Raw genomic sequence first — 21,934 nt, forward strand, 5'->3', positions numbered from 1 at the left:
GGAGTACAGACAAGGAGACAGACAGTGGCTGCATTGTAAGAGAAGCATCAGGACAAGGTCAACTCCCTGCAGGGCATGTGTGCAGTTTAGGCTGAGATCTGGAGAGCAAGTAAGAAACAGTCTGGTGGTGAGAAGAGGCGAGAGGAGAGGAGCGTTTTTCTGGCAGTGGTAAAAGTGGTACAAGCAGGGAAATCACTGGGGCTGGAGCATAGCCCAAGGGGTTGGGGGGCAGGAGGTGGGTAGAGTGGGGGTCAGAAGGCAAGAGAGCAGGGCAGAAGGCAAGAGAGCATAAGGCAAGAGAGAGCGAAAGAGATGGGGATGGAGGGTAAAGTAGGACAGACATTGCAGAGACCCAGGCAACCAAAGTTTGGAATTTATCCTAAAAGCAAAGGGAAGTGGTGATAGGAGAGTTTGTGCAAACAATTTGATTTCAGATTTGAGCCCTCAAAGCTCTTTCTCACTGCAGTGTGGAGAACAGGATGGAGGACTCAAGATTGGAAGTGGTAGGTGGTTCTGGGGATTTTGAAAACAGAGGATGATGTGGTGGGTCTGAACCTCCACAGTGGGAGTGGGAGTGGATGGCTAGGTTCAAGAGATATTTAAGAGGAAGAATAGAAAGTGTTTGTTGAGGGATTGGATTTGGGAGTTGAGGGGAGGAAAAGAAGGAAGTGCCGAGAACAACACCACATGTCTGGCTTGGCAACAGAATTAGGGTGATGGCATTCACTGAGACAGGGAACTTTTGAGATGAACCAGGTTTTCAGGGGAAATTACACATCTCATTTTAGACATGATGTGTGTGAGTTATCACTGGGGCATGCCAAGATGGTTAGGAGGCAGTTACATTGGGGAATCTGAGGTTCTGGAAAAGATCATGGCTAAAGACCTAAATTTGGGACATGTCAGGATACAGATGGGAAATGAGAACGATGGGAACACCACGTTAATCCGAGGGGGTGTGTGCAGCCCTGGAGGAGTGTAATGCCCCAGAATCGAGGGGGACAAACCTTCAAGGCAAGAGTGGGCAAGTTCAGTGTCTCCAAAGGGTAAGTGAATTAGAACAGAATCCTGTCCTTTGTATTTAGCACAGACCATTGGTGACCTTGAGATAGTTTCAATGGAATGATGGGGGCAGATGCCAGATGGTTGAAGTTTGCAATGAAGAGGAAAGAGGGGAGCAATAGCCAGGGGCATGTTGGCCCAGGGAAGGATTTAACTTAGTATTGAAGAGACTTACCTTGAAGTTGTGTCAGTGCTGGTGGGGAGAAGCTGCCCGAGTGGGAGCTTGAAGATAGAGGAGAAAGAATGGATACGCAGTATGTCAAGGCCCTGGAGAACAAGGTGACATGGACCACAGGCAAAAAGGCAGGGCCTCCTGCACTTGGCCACGGACAAGGGGGTGACTGGAAACCTTTTCCACTTTAGTAAGAGAAAGAAAGAGGGAAATATGGGTAAGTTTGCAGGCAAGTTCATAGATTGGTAGCAGAAAATTTAGAGAATTCCTAACCGATGGTGTCTTTTTTTTTCCCCTCTCTCTCTGAAATTAGATCAGGGGGCAAGGTCAGAAATTTGAAGACAGTAAAGAAGGTTAAAAATAGCCATGTCTGAAAATAGGAGTATTTAGAGATACAAAGACTCAGAAAAAAATATATACATAGAAGAAAAATTTTCTATTTCTCCAGTTATTTGAAGATAAACCAAAATGGTTTTCAGGAAAAAAAAACAAAACAGTTATTTTCTAATTTTGTGACACTTAAAGTTATTTACTCATCTTCCCCAGGGCTGGGCCTCCCCTCCTGTGGGAAGTCTTGCAGTTAGGTGGTGGCTGAGGCTCCCATGGATGTTTTAAGAATGCAGACCATCCCCCCTCAGCCTTATTGACTCAAGAAGGACACATTTCTCTTGCTTTATGCATGGTCACAGCTGTCTGTGACCTGTCTGCCAGAGGGCAGACCCACCCTTCATCCAAGCAGCCAACCTCAGAATCCCCAGGGGGGACATTACCTGCAGAGGAAGACCCTTACAGCCCCTCTGAGGAAAGGGAGGGGGCAGGGTGTGCAGGGCGCTGGAGAGGGGCGGCAGAACTGGAGGTGGGGATGGTGAGGAGAAGCAGGGCTAGGAACTTGGGAGTAAGGGGGCATGGGTGGGAGGAGGGGCTCATGCCAGAATAACATCAACAGGATGGCAGAAGTAAGTAGAAAGTCCTAGAAGCTGCTCTGTTTGCTCCAGCTGTCAAGAAGGGGGAGGAGAAAACCCTGTGGGATTGGAGGGGGAGGAGGGGGAGGGCTGTTAGGAAGTTATTTAAGAGCCAACTTTCTTGTCGTTTTTCCTGCGTCCTTTTGAGGAAGTACCCCTGAGCCGCACAGAGCCAGCCTGCATTAGGGCACCTCAGGCGGGGACCGCAGGTAAGCAGCAGCCCCTCCTGCCGGGCCTCACGGCAAACCTGCACCCAGGGGCAAACCTGCACCCAGGAGCCGAGGGGCCCGCTGCACCTGCCCCCCTGCCCTAGAGTTTTCCAGCGATCCCTCAGGCGGCTGCTCCGGGTATAGGGGACGAGGGTCAGAGGCGCCCCCACTTTTCCACTGCCTCTCCTGGTCCCCATCTCAGCGCCTACCCAGCCCCTCTTCCGTCCAAGCGGGAACTTCTCAGGTACTCCAAGCTTCCCGGAAGCTGCTGCTTGCAAGAAGGCCACCAGATGGGAATAAAGGACCTGGGAGTGCTCCCCAAGGGAGCTCCCCTCTCTTCAGGGGAGCAGACTATGGAGGGGTGAAACAAAAGGTTAGAGAGAGAGGGATATAGGACCAGGTAAGAACACCTGCTTGGCTTGGCTCTGCATCCCTGTGCATCCCCTTTCCCTCTCCCAATGCAAGAGCTGAAGTTGAGCACTTGTGCCCCCAGACCTGTGGAGAAGGGGTTGCTTCTGCCCACCTGCACTCACCTGCACAGTCTCCCCTTACCTGGTAAGCACCTGGGGCTCACCAGCTCTCAGCTTTCTGGGTTCTCTCTCCCAACAGGCTACCGCACTGCTCTACTCTGTTCTCCCCTACACCCTCCCCTCCTCACCCGGCTTATTTTCCTCCAGAGGACTGCTTTTTCTTACCTTCCCTCCATCATTAACCCTTTCTCCCTGTCCCCTTAGCTCACTGGAGCCTTTGTGTAAGTATGTCTGTAGGTATTTACGGAAACCTATTCAGACTTTATACTCGCAAACATTGCTGTCTCCTTCCCAGACCAAATACCTTAGAAAGTGGTTCTCTTGTCTCCAGCTGTGTTGCCTTTGCTCAACATGTTTCCGGAACAGTCTACTCTGGTTGCCTCTATAGTGGATGCTCTTCATCTTTGAGGTTTTTGAGAAGAGCCAAATAACCAAGAGTCATGACTGGGTGATCCAGGTGATCAAGGTAAAAGCTCCATTTGGGCCAGAAACAAGGGCTCCCTTTATTTGGTCAGTTGGTCAACAAGTACCGACTGATTGGGGCCTGACAGTGAGGTGTTGGTGTTTAAGCTGGCTCCTCGCCTGTACAAACTCCAGAGGAAGGGGAAGCAGGCTTGGGGAAAAGTCAGTATTAGCACCACTGACCAAATACATTCAGAGAAAGGCTATTAATAGCCCTAATTTAAAATTGCAGTGTACCCCCTTCACCCACCCAGATTCCATCAGCCTTCTCCTGCTCTGTGTGGTCCTGGCTCTAAAGCACTTGCCACCTTCTCACACCCTTTTCTGTTTACCTCTGCAAAGTGTGGCCTCCACCCTAGCCCTCACTGGACAGAAAGCTCTCTAGGTCAACAATCCTCTGTTTTGTTCTCTGATGCATCCCAAGTGCCCAGATCACAGCCTGGCACATAGTAGGCTCTCATTAAATATTGGTTGAATGAAGTTGCAAAAATGAATGCTTTGGAGGATGCCACTTATCTGGACATGGTTGGATAACTTTATTCTTTTTTTTTTTTTTAAGATTTTATTTATTTATTTGAGAGAGAGAATGAGATAGAGAGCACATGAGAGTGGGGAGGGTCAGGGGGAGAAGCAGACTCCCTGCTGAGCAGGGAGCCCGATGCGGGACTCGATCCCGGGACTCCAGGATCATGACCTGAGCCGAAGGCAGTCGCTTAACCAACTGAGCCACCCAGGCGCCCCGGATAACTTTATTCTTAAAAGTGACTTAGGGCTTTGTAAGTCTATATGAAATGGACATATGTACGGGCATATGACATTAAATGTTTCTTACAAAAATACTGCCTTTAGGGGTAATGAGGGGGGAAAAAATACCCTGCTTTCTAAAATCTTATTTCTCCAAATAAGTCCTGTTTCTTCTGCTTTCCATATGTTTTGACAAACAAGAAATCTCCCCAAGGTCCTTGGGGAACTGTGCTCCATCATTAGACTAATCCTTACTGCCACTTCTCAAGCTTTATTTATGTGAAACTCACAATGTGTTGCTTCAGTGCTACCCCACACAGACATGTCTGCTTCTCTATTTTTGAATCCTTGTCTCAAATGTAACTCGCCTCCCATTCCTTTTCTGTGTCTCCCTTTCTCCCCCACAAGGAGCCTGTGAAGCTAGCTGAGAATGTCCGAGACCTCCGAGCCTGCATTTGGAGGCAGGAGAGCCCTGCCCCGCAATGCATCCAATGCGGCAGAGGATGACCTCCCCACTGTGGAGCTGCAAGGGTTGATGCCCCGAGGTGTCAACCTGCAAGGTACAGGGTTCCCCACCTGCTCCTACCTGCAGGTGCTGGCTGGGTCAGCACCCTTTGTCTCCACTAGGTTCCCACAAAAGCGGCTCCCCTGCCAGTGTCTGGTATCAAAGAAAAGACTCCCAAGCCTTCTTCTGAGTGGTAAAAGGCCCCAAGATCCAGATTCTTGTCCCAGTTCTACCACTCAATAGCTTTGTGATCCCAGGGAAGTCACTTTGTCTTTCTACCTCTTAGCTATTTCCTCTAAAAAACAAGGGCATTGGCTCAGTGGATGCCTCTTCCAGCCCTGCTGTTCTGCTTTTAAAAATATTCTCTAGCTGGAAGTTTCCACTTCCAAAATATTGTGGCTGTTTTGATTGTCTGGCTTGTGCCTCTTTCCCTCTCCCTCCTCCCTCCTCCCTCCATTGCTGTGAATTTCAGAACTGGTGAAAGATGCCAGACTCTGACAGTAATGGAGATGGAAGCCCTCTATTTCTCTCCAGAACAGCCTAGTGAGCAGGTGAGGCAAGCTGCTTCCCCTGCTCTCGCCTCCAATGATCCCAAGGGACCTGCTCTGGGAGTAGCAGCCAGCAGCTGACCTCCACTCAGCCCTGTCAACTGTGATGGGGCCCAGGAGCCAGCAGTGGCTTGGTGACACAGACAGCATTCCCTTGGGTCACAGCAGGGACATTCACATGTCCTTGAATGGCATCTCGCATGGACCACTTTTTGTTGGTAGCACTCATGCAGCAAGCCCACTTCTGCTCCTGAGGGTACTGTGCGCTAGGTTTAACTGGGAGGTAAACACCCACTTGTTGGGGGCAGGTGCCCACGATCACCCCTGTGGTGGGTGGTTAATCCGCCTCCTCAGAAAGAGATCAGCAGTTGAAAGCAAAGGGAAAGAACCATGCTGATTATTAACAAGTCCGGCAAATTAGAGAACTGCCTGCACCTTGTAGACAGGTTTGATTGGGTTACTGTCATGTCTAGACAATTTGATATCCAACTGTGAAAACAGAGAGATATCTAGTACCATCCATTAAGGTACCATCCAAATTTGGAGGGGGGAACTCACAGAAGGGCTTCTTCAGTTGAGTGGAAGCATCCGGACAGACTTGTGAACTTGTAGTTCTGAGCTCTCTCCAAGTGGGGTGCTGCATTCCCTACAACTCTGCGATTAGAGACACAGAACTGAGTTAAAAAGGACTTGTTAATTAACTCATCTAAATCCCCATGTTACAAGGTGGGGAAACTGAGGTCAAAGCAAGTAGTTGATGTTCACTCCTTCACTCCCCAAACTTGGGTTTATCATTTTCTTTTCTTTTCCTTTCTTTTCTTTTCCTTCCTTTCTCTAAGAATGCAAATAAAATTGGAAAGCATGCAGACGTCAAATTATCAAGCAATTATAAGCAAATTATTATACCTTGGTGTATTCAGTGTTTTAGCAAAATCCTCCTCTGGCAGAGAAGACTTTTGGCCCTGGGGAATGGGGGCCAAGGTGCTGAAAGAAGTGGGCAAAAAGAACAGAAAGAGAAAGGGGCATAGGATCAGTGAGGAGAAATGTGAACAGAGACAGTGAGATGTAGCAAAGAGCCCCTTGGTTCAGGACTCAGAAGAATTGGGTTCTGGTTCCACATTTGTCACTTACTAACTTTGCCACCCAGGGGAGCCTCAGTTTCTCCATCAAGAAAATGGAAGCAATACTTACTTCCCAGTTGCCATGATGATCAAATGACTAGTGCCTATGAGACACCTGATCTATGAGACACTTGACCAACAAATGCTCATTGATTCAGAATGTGCAAGTTGTCATACCCTACAAGGTTGGGAGCCACCCCAGTGAACACTTGTTTCTAAGGGGAACATGTAACAGCTTACAGGGGCTGTATATCTGAAATCTGAACAAAATGTTCCTAACAAGAAATCAAAACTACCAGAGAACTTGAGTAGGTAGGTTGATTTAAAAAAAAATCTGGGATTATTGATTTCTGTGTATTTATTTTTGGAGGCACGGGTGGGGAATTATTTTGAAAAATCAGTCATCATTTGCTTGACAATCATATGTGTCCACAGCCCAAGTAACATTCTGGGATACCTATTACAGGCCCTGGCAGAGGAATATGAGTATCCAATGACTATTTGTAGAATGAATGAAAAATCAATCACTTGAGAATTGAATGACTCATCAGGCCTAGAGTCATTATAATCTTATTATTAATAGCAGGTTCCAGGTTTTAAAAACATGTCTTCATTTAATCTGTCTCCCACATGTGAGCTAAGTACTACATACCATGAGGATAGGGTCTCTGAACCCAGGTATCATGGGGGAAGTCCTAGATGAGTAGAACAGAAGAAAAGTACCAGTATAGAAACCATGTGATCAAGAACTATCCCCTACTTATCCTTTACATTTCATGTTTCTCTTTTATTGTGCCAAAAGCAGGTTTTCTGACACAAAATACATCCATTTCTCCCAAGTCATCCCCTGCTAAGGCTGTCACGTGTGATTAGCTGCTGTCTTCTTGCAGTTTATGCAGTGACCCCTAGGGGCATCAAAGAAGGCTTGAAGCTCCCTGAGCCCTGGTCTGAGGACAGCTTTGGCTCACAAAGCCCTAAGTCAAACTCTCCTCATTTGTTTCAATGGAAGCTTTTTCCAAAAGTGTCCCTTCATCAAGCTGCTCTTTCCAAACTGACTGAGAAGGCAGAGAAGCAAGAGGAGGAAAAGGGATAAACGGCAGATTTTTCATTTCGAATGCTCCTGTGACAGTCAATATATATATAATATACACTGAGTGGGTATGATACCCTTAATTCACAGCTTTTGTGAATATTTGGTTAAGAATGACTTTAGCCTGCATTTCAAAATGTATAAACTCACATGAGGCTCTTCCCATACAGCATCATGATATTAAAAAAAAAAAAAATGGAAATATTTGAGGTGACAGTGAGACCCCAGAGATGGGACCATCCAGTCAGTCGTGATGTTTGACATCCTCATGTGTTTTAGGGGTTCTTCATGCCCCCTTCTGAACTTAGTTGTAGCCAATTAAAATATGTGAAAATCTCCTCAGATTGCTGGATTTGCATCTCTTCCTAATAGACTGTTCTGAATGTTTAGTGGTTGTTTCTGGAAATCTCTCTACAGCTTTCCTGGTCTCAAAGGTTATTTTAGCAGGAGATGTAATGTTCTGGAAGATAGCCTTATATTCTTGGTCTGGTTTGACTCTGCATTATTAACCATAGGTTATCCTTTGCAGTAGTGATTATAATCCTTATTTGGCAGATCTAATATGATGAATTCAAACTGGAAATCAAGTCTAGATCCCTAAAAAGTCAAATGCAGGAGAGATCTAGAATCTTTCAGGCTAATGGGGTCTTGTGCCTTTCTGAGCATCTCTCCTCCTTCCCACCCCACACCCTGTCAGAACCAAAGCAATTAATTAACTAGTTAATTATCAATCTCGCCTTTGTGCAGAGTAAACCTCTCTGGATTGAGGGTTTTTAAAAGAATTAGGAAGGCATTTAATGTATGATTAAGAAATGATGTTGTATAGAACCAATTCATCATTTCATTCAGTTTGTGTAAAAGCATTTAATGATTGCCACCTATGTGTCAGGAAGTATGCTAAGTTCTCTCTGAGGACACAAAGATGAGTAAGCCAATCCCTGGCCTCAAGTGGCTCTCCATCTACTAGATGAAATAGACACAGAAAATATAATTGCAATTCAGTGCAACAAATAATGTCACAGAAATTATGCCAGTTGCAATGAAAGAACAGAGAAAGTAATGATATGGTGTGGGGACAGTGGGAAAGATGGTGAGGAAGGCTTTATGATGAAAGGCCATCTGAGTTTGGTCTTAGAGGATGAATAGGAGACTTCCAGGCAGACAAGTGCATGGGAACAGCATTTCTAGCAGAGGGAACAGTACATATCAAGTAATGGGGACAAGGCGGGGATGAGCTTGGGAAAAGTAGGCAGGGACCTGTTACAGTAGGTACACTGAGACCTTACCTTTTCTCCTGCAGATAAAGAAGGACTTGCAAAGGATTCTAAATAGCAAAATGACATAATCAGAACTATGTTTCATGAAGGTAATTCTAATGGTGAGGAGCAAATGGAGAGAAGGAAATACATTTGGAGGCTGTTGAGATACTTCTGGTGAGAGGAAAAGTAAACCAGGCAGATTTCCATCTCTGGAGAAGATACTGGTCTCACTTCTTATTCTAGCTTCTTCTGAGCCACTGAGCATTTCTTCTACATTTTACGGTACAGGACATTTGAATAGCAACAGTTAAAAAACAATAAGCTGCTTAAGAAAATGTTTTTAATCATTCTAATTAATGATACTTTAAAATTTGGGGTATCCAAGAGAAATAGAGAGAGGAACTTTTATCCTGTTGTTTCAACAATAAACAAACCTACTTCCTCATGGACAGTATTTATGCCTACAGTTTGGTAATAATATTACCAAAGATTGCATGGAGATTTCAATTCACTAGGGAATTCCTAGGATATGAACCTAAACATTCAACTGATTTCAAGATTCCATCTGTGACAGGTATAATCATTCTCGGAAGAATATTTTTACAACTTAGGAGAAAATAATCTACTTTTTTTCATATTAGGGAAAGGGTAGGAAGACAGGGAGGCAGCTGGCTCATGAGGAGAGATTTTTTTTTTTTTTTAACAGTCCCTTTTCTGATGTGTTTGGAATTAGGCTAAATTGTGTTAGGTAGACTTTTTGAAAGCTGTCACTTCGAAAGAGCAAGCTGCCAACTTCCCAGCTACAATATCTCAAAAAACCCAAAAAACCAAACCCAAAAGTAGCTTAGCAATGAGTGGCTCCATTTTGCCAGGAACTGGGCTTGGACAGGGAGAAGCAAATTCATTTCATGTTTGTGTCAAATGGAGCCTGGATGATGAGAAGGCTCTTTGAATCTAAACTATGTCTCGTTAATCCAATAAAAAAAGGCAGAAATCAATATGCCAGCTTAATAAATGTTTACTGAGTGTTTACTGCATGAAGATGGACAACAGTAAGCACAATGGACAATAGAAAGAACTATGATATTTGTGTATCTATGCTTATATTTTATGACCAACATCTGTAGAGCCCTTGTTATTATTAGGTATTGTAAACACCAAATACAAAGGTTGCTCTGTGGGTAAGTGTCCATGAGCAATGAAAAAAATGTTTAATTGGTGGTATTGGGACTTCACCTTACTCCTTAGTATTCACCCCCCTTGCAGATCTGGAGATGTAGCAGACTACACTAGGGGGAGGGCAATAGGGTTGTCATTTCCTTCTCCCACTAAAGGATAAAGCACCCTCCCATTACTCTTCTATATGTCTTGTCCATTTGACTACAGTCTAGAACAGTCGCTCCTCAAACTCTCAAACTCTCATTGTTGCTTTTAATCTTCCATGTTTTGGTCAAGGTTTTATTATTTTTTTTTTTTAAGATTTCATTTATTTAGAAAGAGAGGGAGAGCACGAGCCGAAGGAGGCACAGAAAGAGAGGGAGAATCTCAAGCAGACTCTACACTGAGTGTGGAGCCCAATGCAGGGCTTGATGTCACGACCCTGAGATCATGACCTGAGCCAAAATTAAGAGTCAGACGCTTAACCAACTGAGCCACCCAGGCATTCCTCAAGTTTTATTTCTTAAATGAAATGTTTTCCTTGGTTTAAATTATTTTTAATATGGACTTTTATTTTAAGAGATTACACAGGGAAATTTTACTTATCATTGCCTTAGTTTTTCCCCCACATAGGGTACCACTGTAATTTTCCATGATATTTTTTTTCTTTTTTCCTGAAGACAATGACCTGTTAGAGAGATATTGCAGTAGAGGATGATAAGATCACTTAGAAAAAAATAACATTTTTAAAAACTCCATACTTGGAATGGAGTGTTATTAAAATTATAACATTGTAGATTGCCTTATTTTAAAACAAATCCTTCATGTATATGTTAATATACATTTATTTTATATATTATCATTATGTAATATAAAATAATATTATTTAATATATATTTTTATGTGAAAAAAATAAATATATATATTTGTTTTCACTGTGACACTGTAGATTATTTTTGGCTTAGGTTTTATATACTCAAAAGAATTTATTAGTACTCTTGCTTACCTTTTGTTATAAGCAATATATAAGTTGTGTACTATCAAGGCATGGCATTTTTATTCCAGTCTGAAATAAAAGTTCTGGGCTGGAGGCCTTATGTTATAAAACCCCAGATCACTGTCTTCAACACTGTACAATATACATACTAAATATAGTCCTGAAATGTGAAATTGTCTGATAAATGACATTTAAAGACTTTATGGTTAATCCTATGATAAATAGAATATCCATTTTATGATGCATAAACCAACCTCAAGCTCCAATTCAGGCATTACATTTGTTTAAAGTGAAAAGTGGTATATTTGCTATGGCTTCTTTTTGCATTGTCCTGGGTACACAAGATGAGGTCTTGTCCTCAAAGGGCTTACAGTCCCACAAATAAAATCACCTATATCAACGTGACACAAAGTGCTTAATTATAATTAATTTTTATTTAAAAAAGGAAAAATGTATTCTGGGAATGAAGAGGAGAAAATTATTTCACCCACCTGTAGAAATGTAAGAAAAGAAAAGCAAGCCTGTCTTCTCAGAATACAAAGAATGAAGCTTGCTTTCTTTTTCTTTTTCTTTCTTTTCTTTCTTTCTTTCTTTCTTTCTTTCTTTCTTTCTTTCTTTCTTTCTTTCTTTCTTTCTTTCTTTCTCTCTTTTTCTTTCTTTCTTTCTTTCTTTCTTTCTTTCTTTCTTTCTTTCTTTCTTTCTTTCTTTCTTTTCTTCTTTCAGAGAGAGAGCATACACTAGTGGGGGCAGGAGGTGGGCAGAGGGAGAGGGAAGAGAGAATCTCAAGCAGGCTCCATGCCGAGCGCAGAGCCCAAGGTGGGATTCAATCTTATGACCCTGAGGTCATGACCTGAACCAAAATCAAGAGTGGGACACCTAACTGACTGAGCCACCCAGGCACCCCGGGAATGCAGCATTCTCTCATTTAATCCCCACACCACCACCATTTTGCGGGCAATAAAACTGAGGCACAGCAAATTTGTATAACTTGTGCTAAGTCACAGCAATAGTAAGTGCCAGAGCTGGGCTGTGAGTCCAGGCAGTCTGGCTCCAAAATCCATGCTCTTATCCACTATGCTAATCTCCTCTCTTAATAATAACAATGCTAATATAATAAAAATAATTTGTGAGAATTTACTAAGTCCCAGACATAGTGCTAAAGCACTTTACATACATTTCTTTTTTCATCTAATGCTTACACTAACCCTATAAGGCAAGTGTTTTATTATCTTTTTAAAGATAAAGAAAGTGAAGAGAGATTAAATAACTTCCCTGAGGTTGCACGATTAGTAAATAGTGAAGCATCTCCTAGAACATATTCTGCAAAACACTGATTGCCCCAAAAAATAGTTCCCATAGTCATTTAAGTTGGGAAAACATGACACCTCTAGGAGAGTTATAGTCTACATCAATAAAAGTCTCCCATAAATCCTTCAAGTATCCTAATTGACTTTGGTTTCCCAAAACTGGCTTAACCATGGAACCCTTATTCTTCCAGTGCATATCAATATCCCACCGAAGTATCACTGCATTACACTACTTTGAGGATAGACTGGCTTTAACCAGACTCACTAGACATTAACCAGGTTCACTGGACAGGCTCATGGAACTAGAAAGCCAGTTTCCATTTGCAATAAAAATAAAACCAATGAGAACCAGATACTAAAAAATACTTGACTTTCTCTTTCCAGCTTTATTTTTCCCTTTCTCAAAGATGCTTGGGAAGCCAAGGCATAAAACTAATATACTCATTTTCAGGGGCACATTATTATGGGAGTGGAGGTGGGATGAGATGAGGCGAATTCTGGCAGTGCTCAGGACCAGTGCATTCAATACCTGCAGGCAGACTAGACTCACCCAGTCCCTCACCTGGAATGATGCAGTAGCTTCTTAACTGACCTTCCTGCCTCCAACACGGCCACCATCCTTTCCTTTTCTTACTCTTTCACCAGAAAAAGTTGAAATTTGCACACGCACACACACACACATAAAGACATGTCAGTTTGCTATTTCAGATTTTTCACGGGATCCCCAATGCAGTGGAAGTCCACATTTCCTAACATGGTCTACAGGGCTTGCATGAGCAGCTCCTGCCTATTCCTCCTTTGTGGTCCCACTACTACACTCCAGCCAACCAATCATCTTTCAATTTCTTTTTTTTTTTTTAAAGATTTTATTTATTTATTTATTTGAGAGAGAGAGAGCAGGAGAGTGGGGAGGGTCTGAGAGAGAAGCAGACTCCCTGCCGAGCAGGGAGCCCGATGCGGGACTCGATCCCGGGACTCCAGGATCATGACCTGAGCCGAAGGCAGTCGCTTAACCAACTGAGCCACCCAGGCGCCCTCATCTTTCAATTTCTTAAGTAAACCAGACACTCTGTTGCCTAAGTCTTCACTCCCCTCTCCCTGAAACATCCTTCCGCACCCCTTTTTATACCTGGATAACTTGTTCATCTTTCTGACCATTGCTTATATACCTCACTTCCTCCAAAAAGCTTCCTTAATTCCACTTCCTCAATCTGAGTTACAGGCTTCCTATACCTCCCAGATACCCTCTTCTACCCGATACCCTATACTGCTTTATCAGAATACTTATGGTGCTATGTCATAATTATCTGTTCACTTTTTAGTATCTACCACCGTGTATTTATTGAGCTTGTATTTATTAGGCAGTGACCTAATCAACATTTATATCCATGCCTTGAATGGCAACATAAAATGACATGCATAAAATTCCTGGAGGACAGGAAGTTGTGGAGAATATTAAATATATTGAATATATGCTTAGGGTCTACAATTATATTAAGAGCTTGGAATAATTAACCAGATTCAATAAGATGAAATTTAATATGAATACATGCAAAGCCTTAAAACTGAGCTACAAAGAAGAAAACCTTTGTATAGATATGGCTGGCTTCTAGGGATCTGTATTGAATCATAATGCACTACTGGTAGAAATGACATCAGAATGTATTTTTATTTTTTTTTAATTTTTTTATTATATTATGTTAATCACCATACATTACATCATTAGTTTTTGATGTAGTGTTCCATGATTCATTGTTTGCATATAACACCCAGTGCTCCATGCAGTACGTCCCTCTTTAATACCCATCACCAGGCTAACCCATCCCCCCACCCTAAAGGTTTTTGCTTTAACAGATGCTTAATGTAAATCAAAAATAAGGTAAAACTATTCAAAATACTAATGATATCTTTGATTGAAATAATAGAAATATGCTATTTGTTTTGAAAGATGTAGCAGTCTCTGTCTTTCATTGGAAATACCACAGCGAGAATAATGTACTTAATTCTAGGAAAAATACAACTAGAGAGAAATTTATAAAATGAAATGCATTCCAGAAAATAGTAGAGGGTTAAAATTCCAGAAAAGAACAGTTGAGGAAATGGAGAATGTTTTAGTCAAAGGAATAGAAGCCTTTATATACCTAAGGAGTACCAGATAAAATGAATAGAATGTAGTCTATATTTATCCAGAAATCAGAACCAAGATCCATGGTTAGAAAAATTACAAGGAAGCAGATGTCAGTTCATCTTAAGAGGGCTTTTCAAATAATTAAAATTGTTTAAAAGTGGACTGTTTGTTTTGTGAGATAGTGTGTTTCCTGTTCAGATGAAGACAAAAAGCCCAAGCATTTGGGCTTCCAAGATGTTTCATGCAGCACATAGCAGGTCTACCAGATGGTCTAGAAAGTGCCTTTGCCCTCAGAGATTCTGTGAGGCTATAATATCAGTGCATTCCTTCCATTGGTGCTGATGAATGGAGACCTGATTAAACCCATTTCTGAGGATTCAGTTTTTAGACATTTAAACAAAACAAAAACATTATTGAAAGGCGCCGTGCTAAGGAGGACCAGATGAGTTGATTACTAAGGTCCTTTTCAACTAAGACATTTATGAGTCTCCAGCTCTTTCTGAAGCTGACTTAACACTAGGGATTGTGACCTTAATAAGACCAGAGAACTTAGGGGAAAGGCAGCTTGGAAGAGAGAGGTCTAGAGAATTAAACATCTTCCACCCACAGCATAATGGAAGGAAAGTGCCCTTTAGGGGACCATGTTCAGGGTTCTGCAATGGGGTAAAAATAGAACTGTATCTTGCACTTCTTTGGGCTGTAATGTTGCAGTCAGAATAGCCCACCGAACACCACATCATGTAAAATATACAATGGCTCCATCAGAGTTACAGTTAAGCTAGCCACAAGTAAGCCTATGGCCCCACTATGTGCCAGGCATCATGCCAGAGCTGTTGTCTTGTTATGTAATTGAATTTTTGTAGAAATTCTCAAAGTATTAGTGGCCTCATTTGAAAGATGAGAAAACTCAGCTTCTGTGAGGTGACATCCCTTACCTATGTAAGTAAGAGACCTGGGATTCAAACTCAGGATTACCTGGACTTTGAATTAATCAAGAGTGTTTCAGGAACTCCTAAACTTTAGAAGTGGAGAGTATCTAAATGAGCCCAACTTCTTGGTTTTGCCTATGAGACAAAAATGAGGCTAGAGGGGACCAAGTGTCCTGCACAGGATTCCCATGTAAACACAAAGGAAGGCATTGGAGTCTTTCCGGGTTATGCTCCAGCATGAGTACAGGCTCAGCAGCTGTGCTCTGTGTATACTGTATTCACAGCTGTGAGAGAAACCATGCAACAGACCGGGTCAGGGTAGGCAGAAGGCTAGTGTACCCCCACCAACCTCTCTCCCTAATTCCCCTTTACAACTCCAAGTGTGCATGCAGAAATCTATCTCTAGACTAGATCTTGCAAACTACCAGTGTAGATGGGCAGAGTTACCTCCATATTCAGTGATCATTTGCAGAGGAATGGGAGAAAGGTAGGAGGAGATCTAACCTTTATCCAGTGCTATCATGTCTCAAATAAATGTATAAGTGACATTTACCCTCCCAATTCCAAAAGCCAGAGGAAAGACCTATAGATTTTTGTATCAGACCAGGGTTGACTTCCAGATTGGTGGAAATGTGAAGATTTATTTTTTCATGTTCAAAGTGGAAACAGTTATATCTATCTCAATGAAATGTCAGTATTTTGTCTCCACACCTGTTCTTTTCTTTCCTACCTTTGAGGGACCAGATCTACTTTTAGAATTATAGAAGGAGGGGTATTTGACCCTACCTGAAGAGGAGAATTTTGAATTAAAGGTCAGCTTTGGACCTTTGGAACATCCCTTTGAGGCTTTGTCAGATTTAATGCCTCCCTTTTTAAAGATAAAATTGAAATGGCTATCCCTTTCTTATTTCTAATTAGTGACATAGTGAGGTGATAGTCATGATGAAAGCCAGCATGAGCCCGGGAATGTGTAGACTTGAACTCTGGTCCTAGTTTCTCTGTACCTAGACCTATGTGGGAGGCATCATCAGCACTGCTCTGTCTATCCCAAGGGAGTGCCTTGTGGTATGCAGTGAGGTCACAGCAGGGAAAGCTTTTAAAATCCTCTTTGAAGGCAAGAATGTCACAAGAGAATGACTCTTAAATCTATCAACCCCCTGTAGAGAGTTTAATCCAACAGACCACATTACCTCAATACCTAAAGAATCAGGAAAAGCAATCTTGTTTTTTGAGTTTGTGGTTGTATCAAAGTTACTCAGTGGTGTCCCTCAATTGTTTTCTTTATGTGTAGACTACCTTCATGTCGCAAATATTCACCTGTTCAAGGAGAGATGGGACACCAATAAAGTGGACCACCACACTGACAAGTATGAAAACAACAAGCTGATTGTACGTAGAGGACAGACTTTCTTCATCCAGATTGACTTCAATCGTCCATATGACCCCAGAAGGGATCTCTTCAGAGTGGAATATGTCATTGGTGAGTGCCTTGGGCAAGCCATGTTGTGATAGTCTATCTGTGTCATCATGTTATGATAGTCATGATACCATGGGCCACATAGTAGAGAAGGATACAGGTGCAACTGTTTACTTCCTAGAATTATATTTTGACAATTGGCTGGAGCTGGGGCTACATCCTGCCCCAGGACCACCCTATGCTCTAAGATGGATCTGTATAATGCCAAACATTTGGGCCTATCCAAGTAAAAATATGTACAATAAAAGTGAGTATAATTGGTACAAATGTTAGTTAATTATTTCTCCCCAGTTGTTTTTGACATCCTATAGTGTGGCTTTTAATTTATCAACTCTTCTCTCACGATTTCATTGGTCTTACGTGCTAAAACTATTTTCAGTTCTTAGTATACAATCTCCATATAAGCATTTCCCAAACTCTGTTCTGCTCTAATCTACTCCCATAGGATGGCTCATGAAAGATAGACAGTTAAGTAAAGTTCACGAAACACTTTGTACTCTTATCTCCTTTTGTAGGTTGACAATATACATTAGCTTAACAGTTTTGAGAAGTACCATTTAACTCTGTTTGGTTGGGTGTTTCCCAAATTAATTAGATCCTGGTACCCTTTAAATTATAGTTATTAACATTTGACACATTTTAGTAAATATTTCCCTAGAAATTTATAGATATAGCAAGTAAACACATGCACAAAAAAGCAGAGGTGGCTCAATATCAGAAAACTATCTATATAATCCTACATATAAATAAATTAAAAGAAAAAAATCAGGCAATCAAATCAATAGTCACTGAAAGGAACATGATTAAATTCAGCAGCTTTTTTTTTTTAAAGACTTTAAATAAAACAAAAGTAAAAAAAAATTTCCTCAATTACAGTAAAAATTATTTACCCCAAACCAACAACTTTTGGTATTCTAAGTTGCAAAAAGTTAATTTAATTATAATGCGAAATTAGAAATACCTGCTATTGCCATTCTTTTTTTTTTCTAAGCTTTAAAGATTTTAGCAAATGAGAAATATCTCCTATAAATACTGAGAAAAATAAAATTATATATTTTGCTACTGCTATGATTGTATATATAGAAAACCCAACAGATTCAAGGACAAAGGCACAGTATTAATAAAACTTTGTAAGATGGCTAGATGGAAGATAAATACATAAAAGTCAATAGCCTTTCTCTTTAGCATTGAGAACCTAGAAATAGAAATAAGAAAAAAAAGTTCCACATATAAAAGTTACTAAAACTATGAAATATAAAAATGAATTTAAAAAAACAAGATGCAGAACACAAAGCAGCTATTAAATCTTAATAAGAGATGTGAAAAAACTTTGAAAAAGCAAGTATGTTTTTGGATATGATATCTCAATTTTTTTTAAATGTCCCAAAATTAGTATGTAAATATAATGCATTTCCAATTGAAGGATTTTTTTTGTCTTGAATAAAATAAGAGTTCATTTGTAAGAGTAATTACTTGGCAAGAAAATGATACAAAGAAAAAATAAATAAAAGAGCATTTTCTATCAGAAGCATCTATCAGAACATATTATAAGAAGTGTTTTGTGGAACAGAATAGAGAATCCAGAAATCAATGTCAGTATGTAAGATTACTTAATATGTAGTTGTTGGTTTTGTGGAGTAAGAAAAGTATGTGGGCTTTTTGTTTTTTTGTTTGTTGTTTTAATAAATTAAATGATGTTGTATTTTACATCTTGGTATTTTAGTATATATATATATATTACATGTAAGTATATGCATTTAACATATTCTTGTATTTAATATATATTTATCTGTATGTGTATAATTATATATATTATTTTGCATGTATATATATTTGTTTTATATATGCCAAAATACCACAGATGACCATATATATGAACAAATGACCAAAATATAAGTATATGACAAAAATATCACATATGAAGTCAATGGATAAAAGATAGAGCTGGAAAAATATTCAGAACATACATCAGAGATAAAAGGTTAACATAGAAAAAAAAGCTCTTACAAATTGACAATCTGAAGATAAGCAATAGAAAAATAGACAAAGTATATGAAGAGACAATTCACAATTAAGAAATTCCAAGTAACCTGTAATCACATGAAAACATGGTCAAATTCACTAGCAGACTGGGAAAGCCAAGCAAAGTCATTTCTATCCAATGGGCAAAAATTTAGAAAAAAGCTGTAATATCTGTTGCTGGCATGTATGTTGAGAAAAACATACATTGCTGATATAAATGTATAATTTCATAACCTTTTTAGAAAGTAGTTTGGCAGTATCTGTTAATATTAAAAAGACATATGCCTTTGATGCAGTAACTCCACTCTTGGAAATCTATACCAAAGATATTTAAAGTCTAGTTTATAAAGATAGGTATTATTTACTGTAGCATTGTTATAGTGACATAAAAATAAACACCCGTCAGTAGTGGAATGGTGGAATATATTGTGATATAGTCACCCAATGGATTGTTACTTTAAAAAAAGGATGAATTAGACCTATGCCAGATGATTTCAGGTGAGGTAGTGGTGAGGAAACGAAATATGGAGGAGTATATATGATCTTCTCTACGTGTGTGTAACTATGTCTGTGCCTAGGTCTGCAGAGTATTGTTAAGTGCAGAAAAGAGTAAGAAGCACACACATAGGTAATGACATGCATTCCTTGGTGGGAGATGGGAAAATAACCAAAATAAGGAAGGGAGAAGCAAAAGGAAAGGGGAAGCTAGTAAGGAAAAGAGAAAAAAGGCAAGGACGATGATATGATTATATGTAGGCATCTAGGTAAAATTATGATCTCTGTGGGAATATATATATATATATAACATTTATATATATTATATTTTTATATATATATTACGTTTATATATATATAAATTAAGAGTAATAACATCAAAGCTAAAAATAAACAACACTTCCTTAGAAAAAAATCTCTGACCCCTAACTACTTGAGGTATATGGTTTCTATTCCTTTCATTTACAGTACAAATTTGTACATAAATGTGGGAAAATCAGCTGAAGCCAGAGTGGAAATGGGAAAGGAGGAAAGAGATCGCTAAATAAACAACATCAGTACAATATGGGGGTTTTGCACAGAACTGTTTGCTATCCCAATTGTGGGGTGAGAGAAAGGAAAACTAAATTATCATTTCTGTATGTTAGGTGAAATGCAATAACCACAATTTCATTACATTTTAGGGAGCAGACTATTATTGTTAATATTTTTAAATAATGAGTACTTCAGGTGAGAAAGGAATCCACAGCTAATATTTTCCAGAGTATTTTAAAATCTGATGAAAATTTATTTGTATTTTTTTCCCCTAAGTTCATTTATCACTTTTGGGTCAGTGTGGGTGTGTGTACACGCACATTTGTTTGGACTAGATTTGATTAAAATGCCCTTCACACCTTTGTAATGCAATGATCACTACCCGTGTGTCAACAAATGCACGTTTGAAGCTCTGTCCCCAGTTTTGCTCCAACTACACAGGAACTTTTTATCTCCTTTATAGCCAAATATTTAGTGCAGAGAGGAGAGAGGAAAGCTTTGTCCCTGAAGTGGGCTTGATTGAGGTCTGAGGCTCTTTCCCACAGACCACTCAGAAAACAGTTATAATAATAGAAGTCTTAGGGAAGATGACAAGAGGAGTGTCAGATTGGGTTCCCAGTAGGAGCTGTGAGCCACTGGGGCAGGGTGGTTTGTCCTGAGTGGGAAGGTCAGGGCCATGACCACAGCATCACCACCGTGAGCATGTGAAGTCCTCCCTTCTTTTTCACAAAAGGCATTGTATTACTTTTGTTCCTTCAATGAAAAGGTGGGAGAGGGGAAGCATAGCAAATTTACCTTTGAGATAAAAATCCATATATTTTAAAAACCAACACGTATTCTGAATCCTTCTTAGACTCCACAATGTGTACTTTCGGAGTTAAGCTGTATTCCAATATGTGTAGCCTATAAATAGGTGTTATTACATTTGAGGATTTTGGATTTCCAAATTTCCTGCAGAAACAAGGAAAGAAAAATAACATAATTCCACATTCTACTCTTTAGTGTATGAGAAATCAATCACATTTGTAAAGGGCCTTAAAAGACCAATGATAGAGGATTTATCCCAGTTAGTGTTCTTTGTGCACCCCATGTCATTAGGGAGGTGCCATGACGGCCTGAGGCTTTATGACGGTGGTAGGACCAGGACTGAAGAGAAAGAACTGTGGGACATTCATGGGGCTCAGAGATATTTCTCTTAAAATGCAGTATTTGTGGGGCGCCTGGGTGGCTCAGTTGGTTAAGCATCCGACTCTTGATCTCAGTTCAGGTCTTGATCTCAGGGCTCCATGCCAGGCGTGGAGCCTTCTTAAAAAAAAAAAAAGAAGAGAAAAAAATGCAATATTTATTTCAATAGGATTGAATAAAACCATGAAAATTGGATTTTAAAGGTAATTGCTGTAATGAGAAGAGACAAGAGTATCAAATGTGCACTGGAAATGAAAGGAAGCACAGAGTCTTATACATACATGCAGGTGCACCTCAATTTCAGGAAACCTAGAAAGTAGAAGGAATGATTTAAAAAACAGGAAAGAGAATGCTTTGTAAAAAATAAAAACATAAAGAATCTCTTCAAATATTTCTTTTGAAGTGTTTATACCAGGATTAGATTTATCAATAAAGACCAATTTATAACACTAATTTAAAGAATATAACTATTGCATAGAGCAAGCTATCATTATATTAAAACACAGAAAAAAAGTCACCTTACACTTACTTGTTTGCAGTTTGCATTCAGTTTTTATTATTGTTCCTTTCTCTTTCCCTGTGACTTTGTGTCAGATGAGCCGGGATGTGCTAAGCACTGGAGTTTCCTTTGTTACTATCTTCAGAACCACAGGATTTATTTATAAATGATCCTGCCTTCATTTTTTTGGTTTTTTTAAAGATGTTATTTATTTATTTGAGAGAGAGCGAGGGGGAGAGCACAAGTGGGATGAGGGGCAGAGGGAGAAGCAGAGTCCCTGCGGAGGAGGGAGCCAGATGTGGGGTTCTATCCCAGAACTCCTGGATCATGACCTGAGCCAAAGGCAGACGTTTAACAGACTGAGCCACCCAGGCGCCCCATGATCCTGCCTTTAAATCAAGTTTTTTTTCTTTCTTTCTTTTTAAACTTAAGTAAATAGATTCTCTCAGATGGCCCCAGATTTATCCCTTGTTTTCTGGGTCCTCATTGTAGAGAAGGTGAACAGGGGAATAAGTGCATTTCCTCAGCCAGGACTTCCG

At 40.3% G+C, this 21,934-nt stretch overlaps 1 protein-coding gene across 2 annotated transcripts in view; it reads left to right on the forward strand.

The window, feature by feature from the left end:
* Positions 1-2,306: 2,306 nt before the first annotated feature.
* Positions 2,307-21,934, forward strand: part of F13A1 (coagulation factor XIII A chain) — a 165,311-nt gene continuing 145,683 nt past the window's right edge. Inside the window, exons 1-3 of one of the 2 annotated variants that reach the window (XM_045866417.3) lie at positions 2,307-2,405; positions 4,550-4,701; positions 16,475-16,663. In XM_045866417.3, coding sequence (XP_045722373.1) covers positions 4,572-4,701; positions 16,475-16,663 — 319 coding nt within the window. In that variant the 5' untranslated portion in view covers positions 2,307-2,405; positions 4,550-4,571. Of the gene's footprint in view, positions 2,406-2,942; positions 2,961-4,549; positions 4,702-16,474; positions 16,664-21,934 lie in introns of those variants that run through there. The other variant, XM_054505746.2, reaches the window with a different exon arrangement.

Source organism: Mirounga angustirostris, unplaced genomic scaffold (assembly GCF_029215605.1).
Source record: "Mirounga angustirostris isolate CCGP_5_RB_7025 unplaced genomic scaffold, mMirAng1.0.hap1 SCAF_8, whole genome shotgun sequence".
Taxonomy (NCBI): Eukaryota; Metazoa; Chordata; class Mammalia; order Carnivora; family Phocidae; genus Mirounga; species Mirounga angustirostris.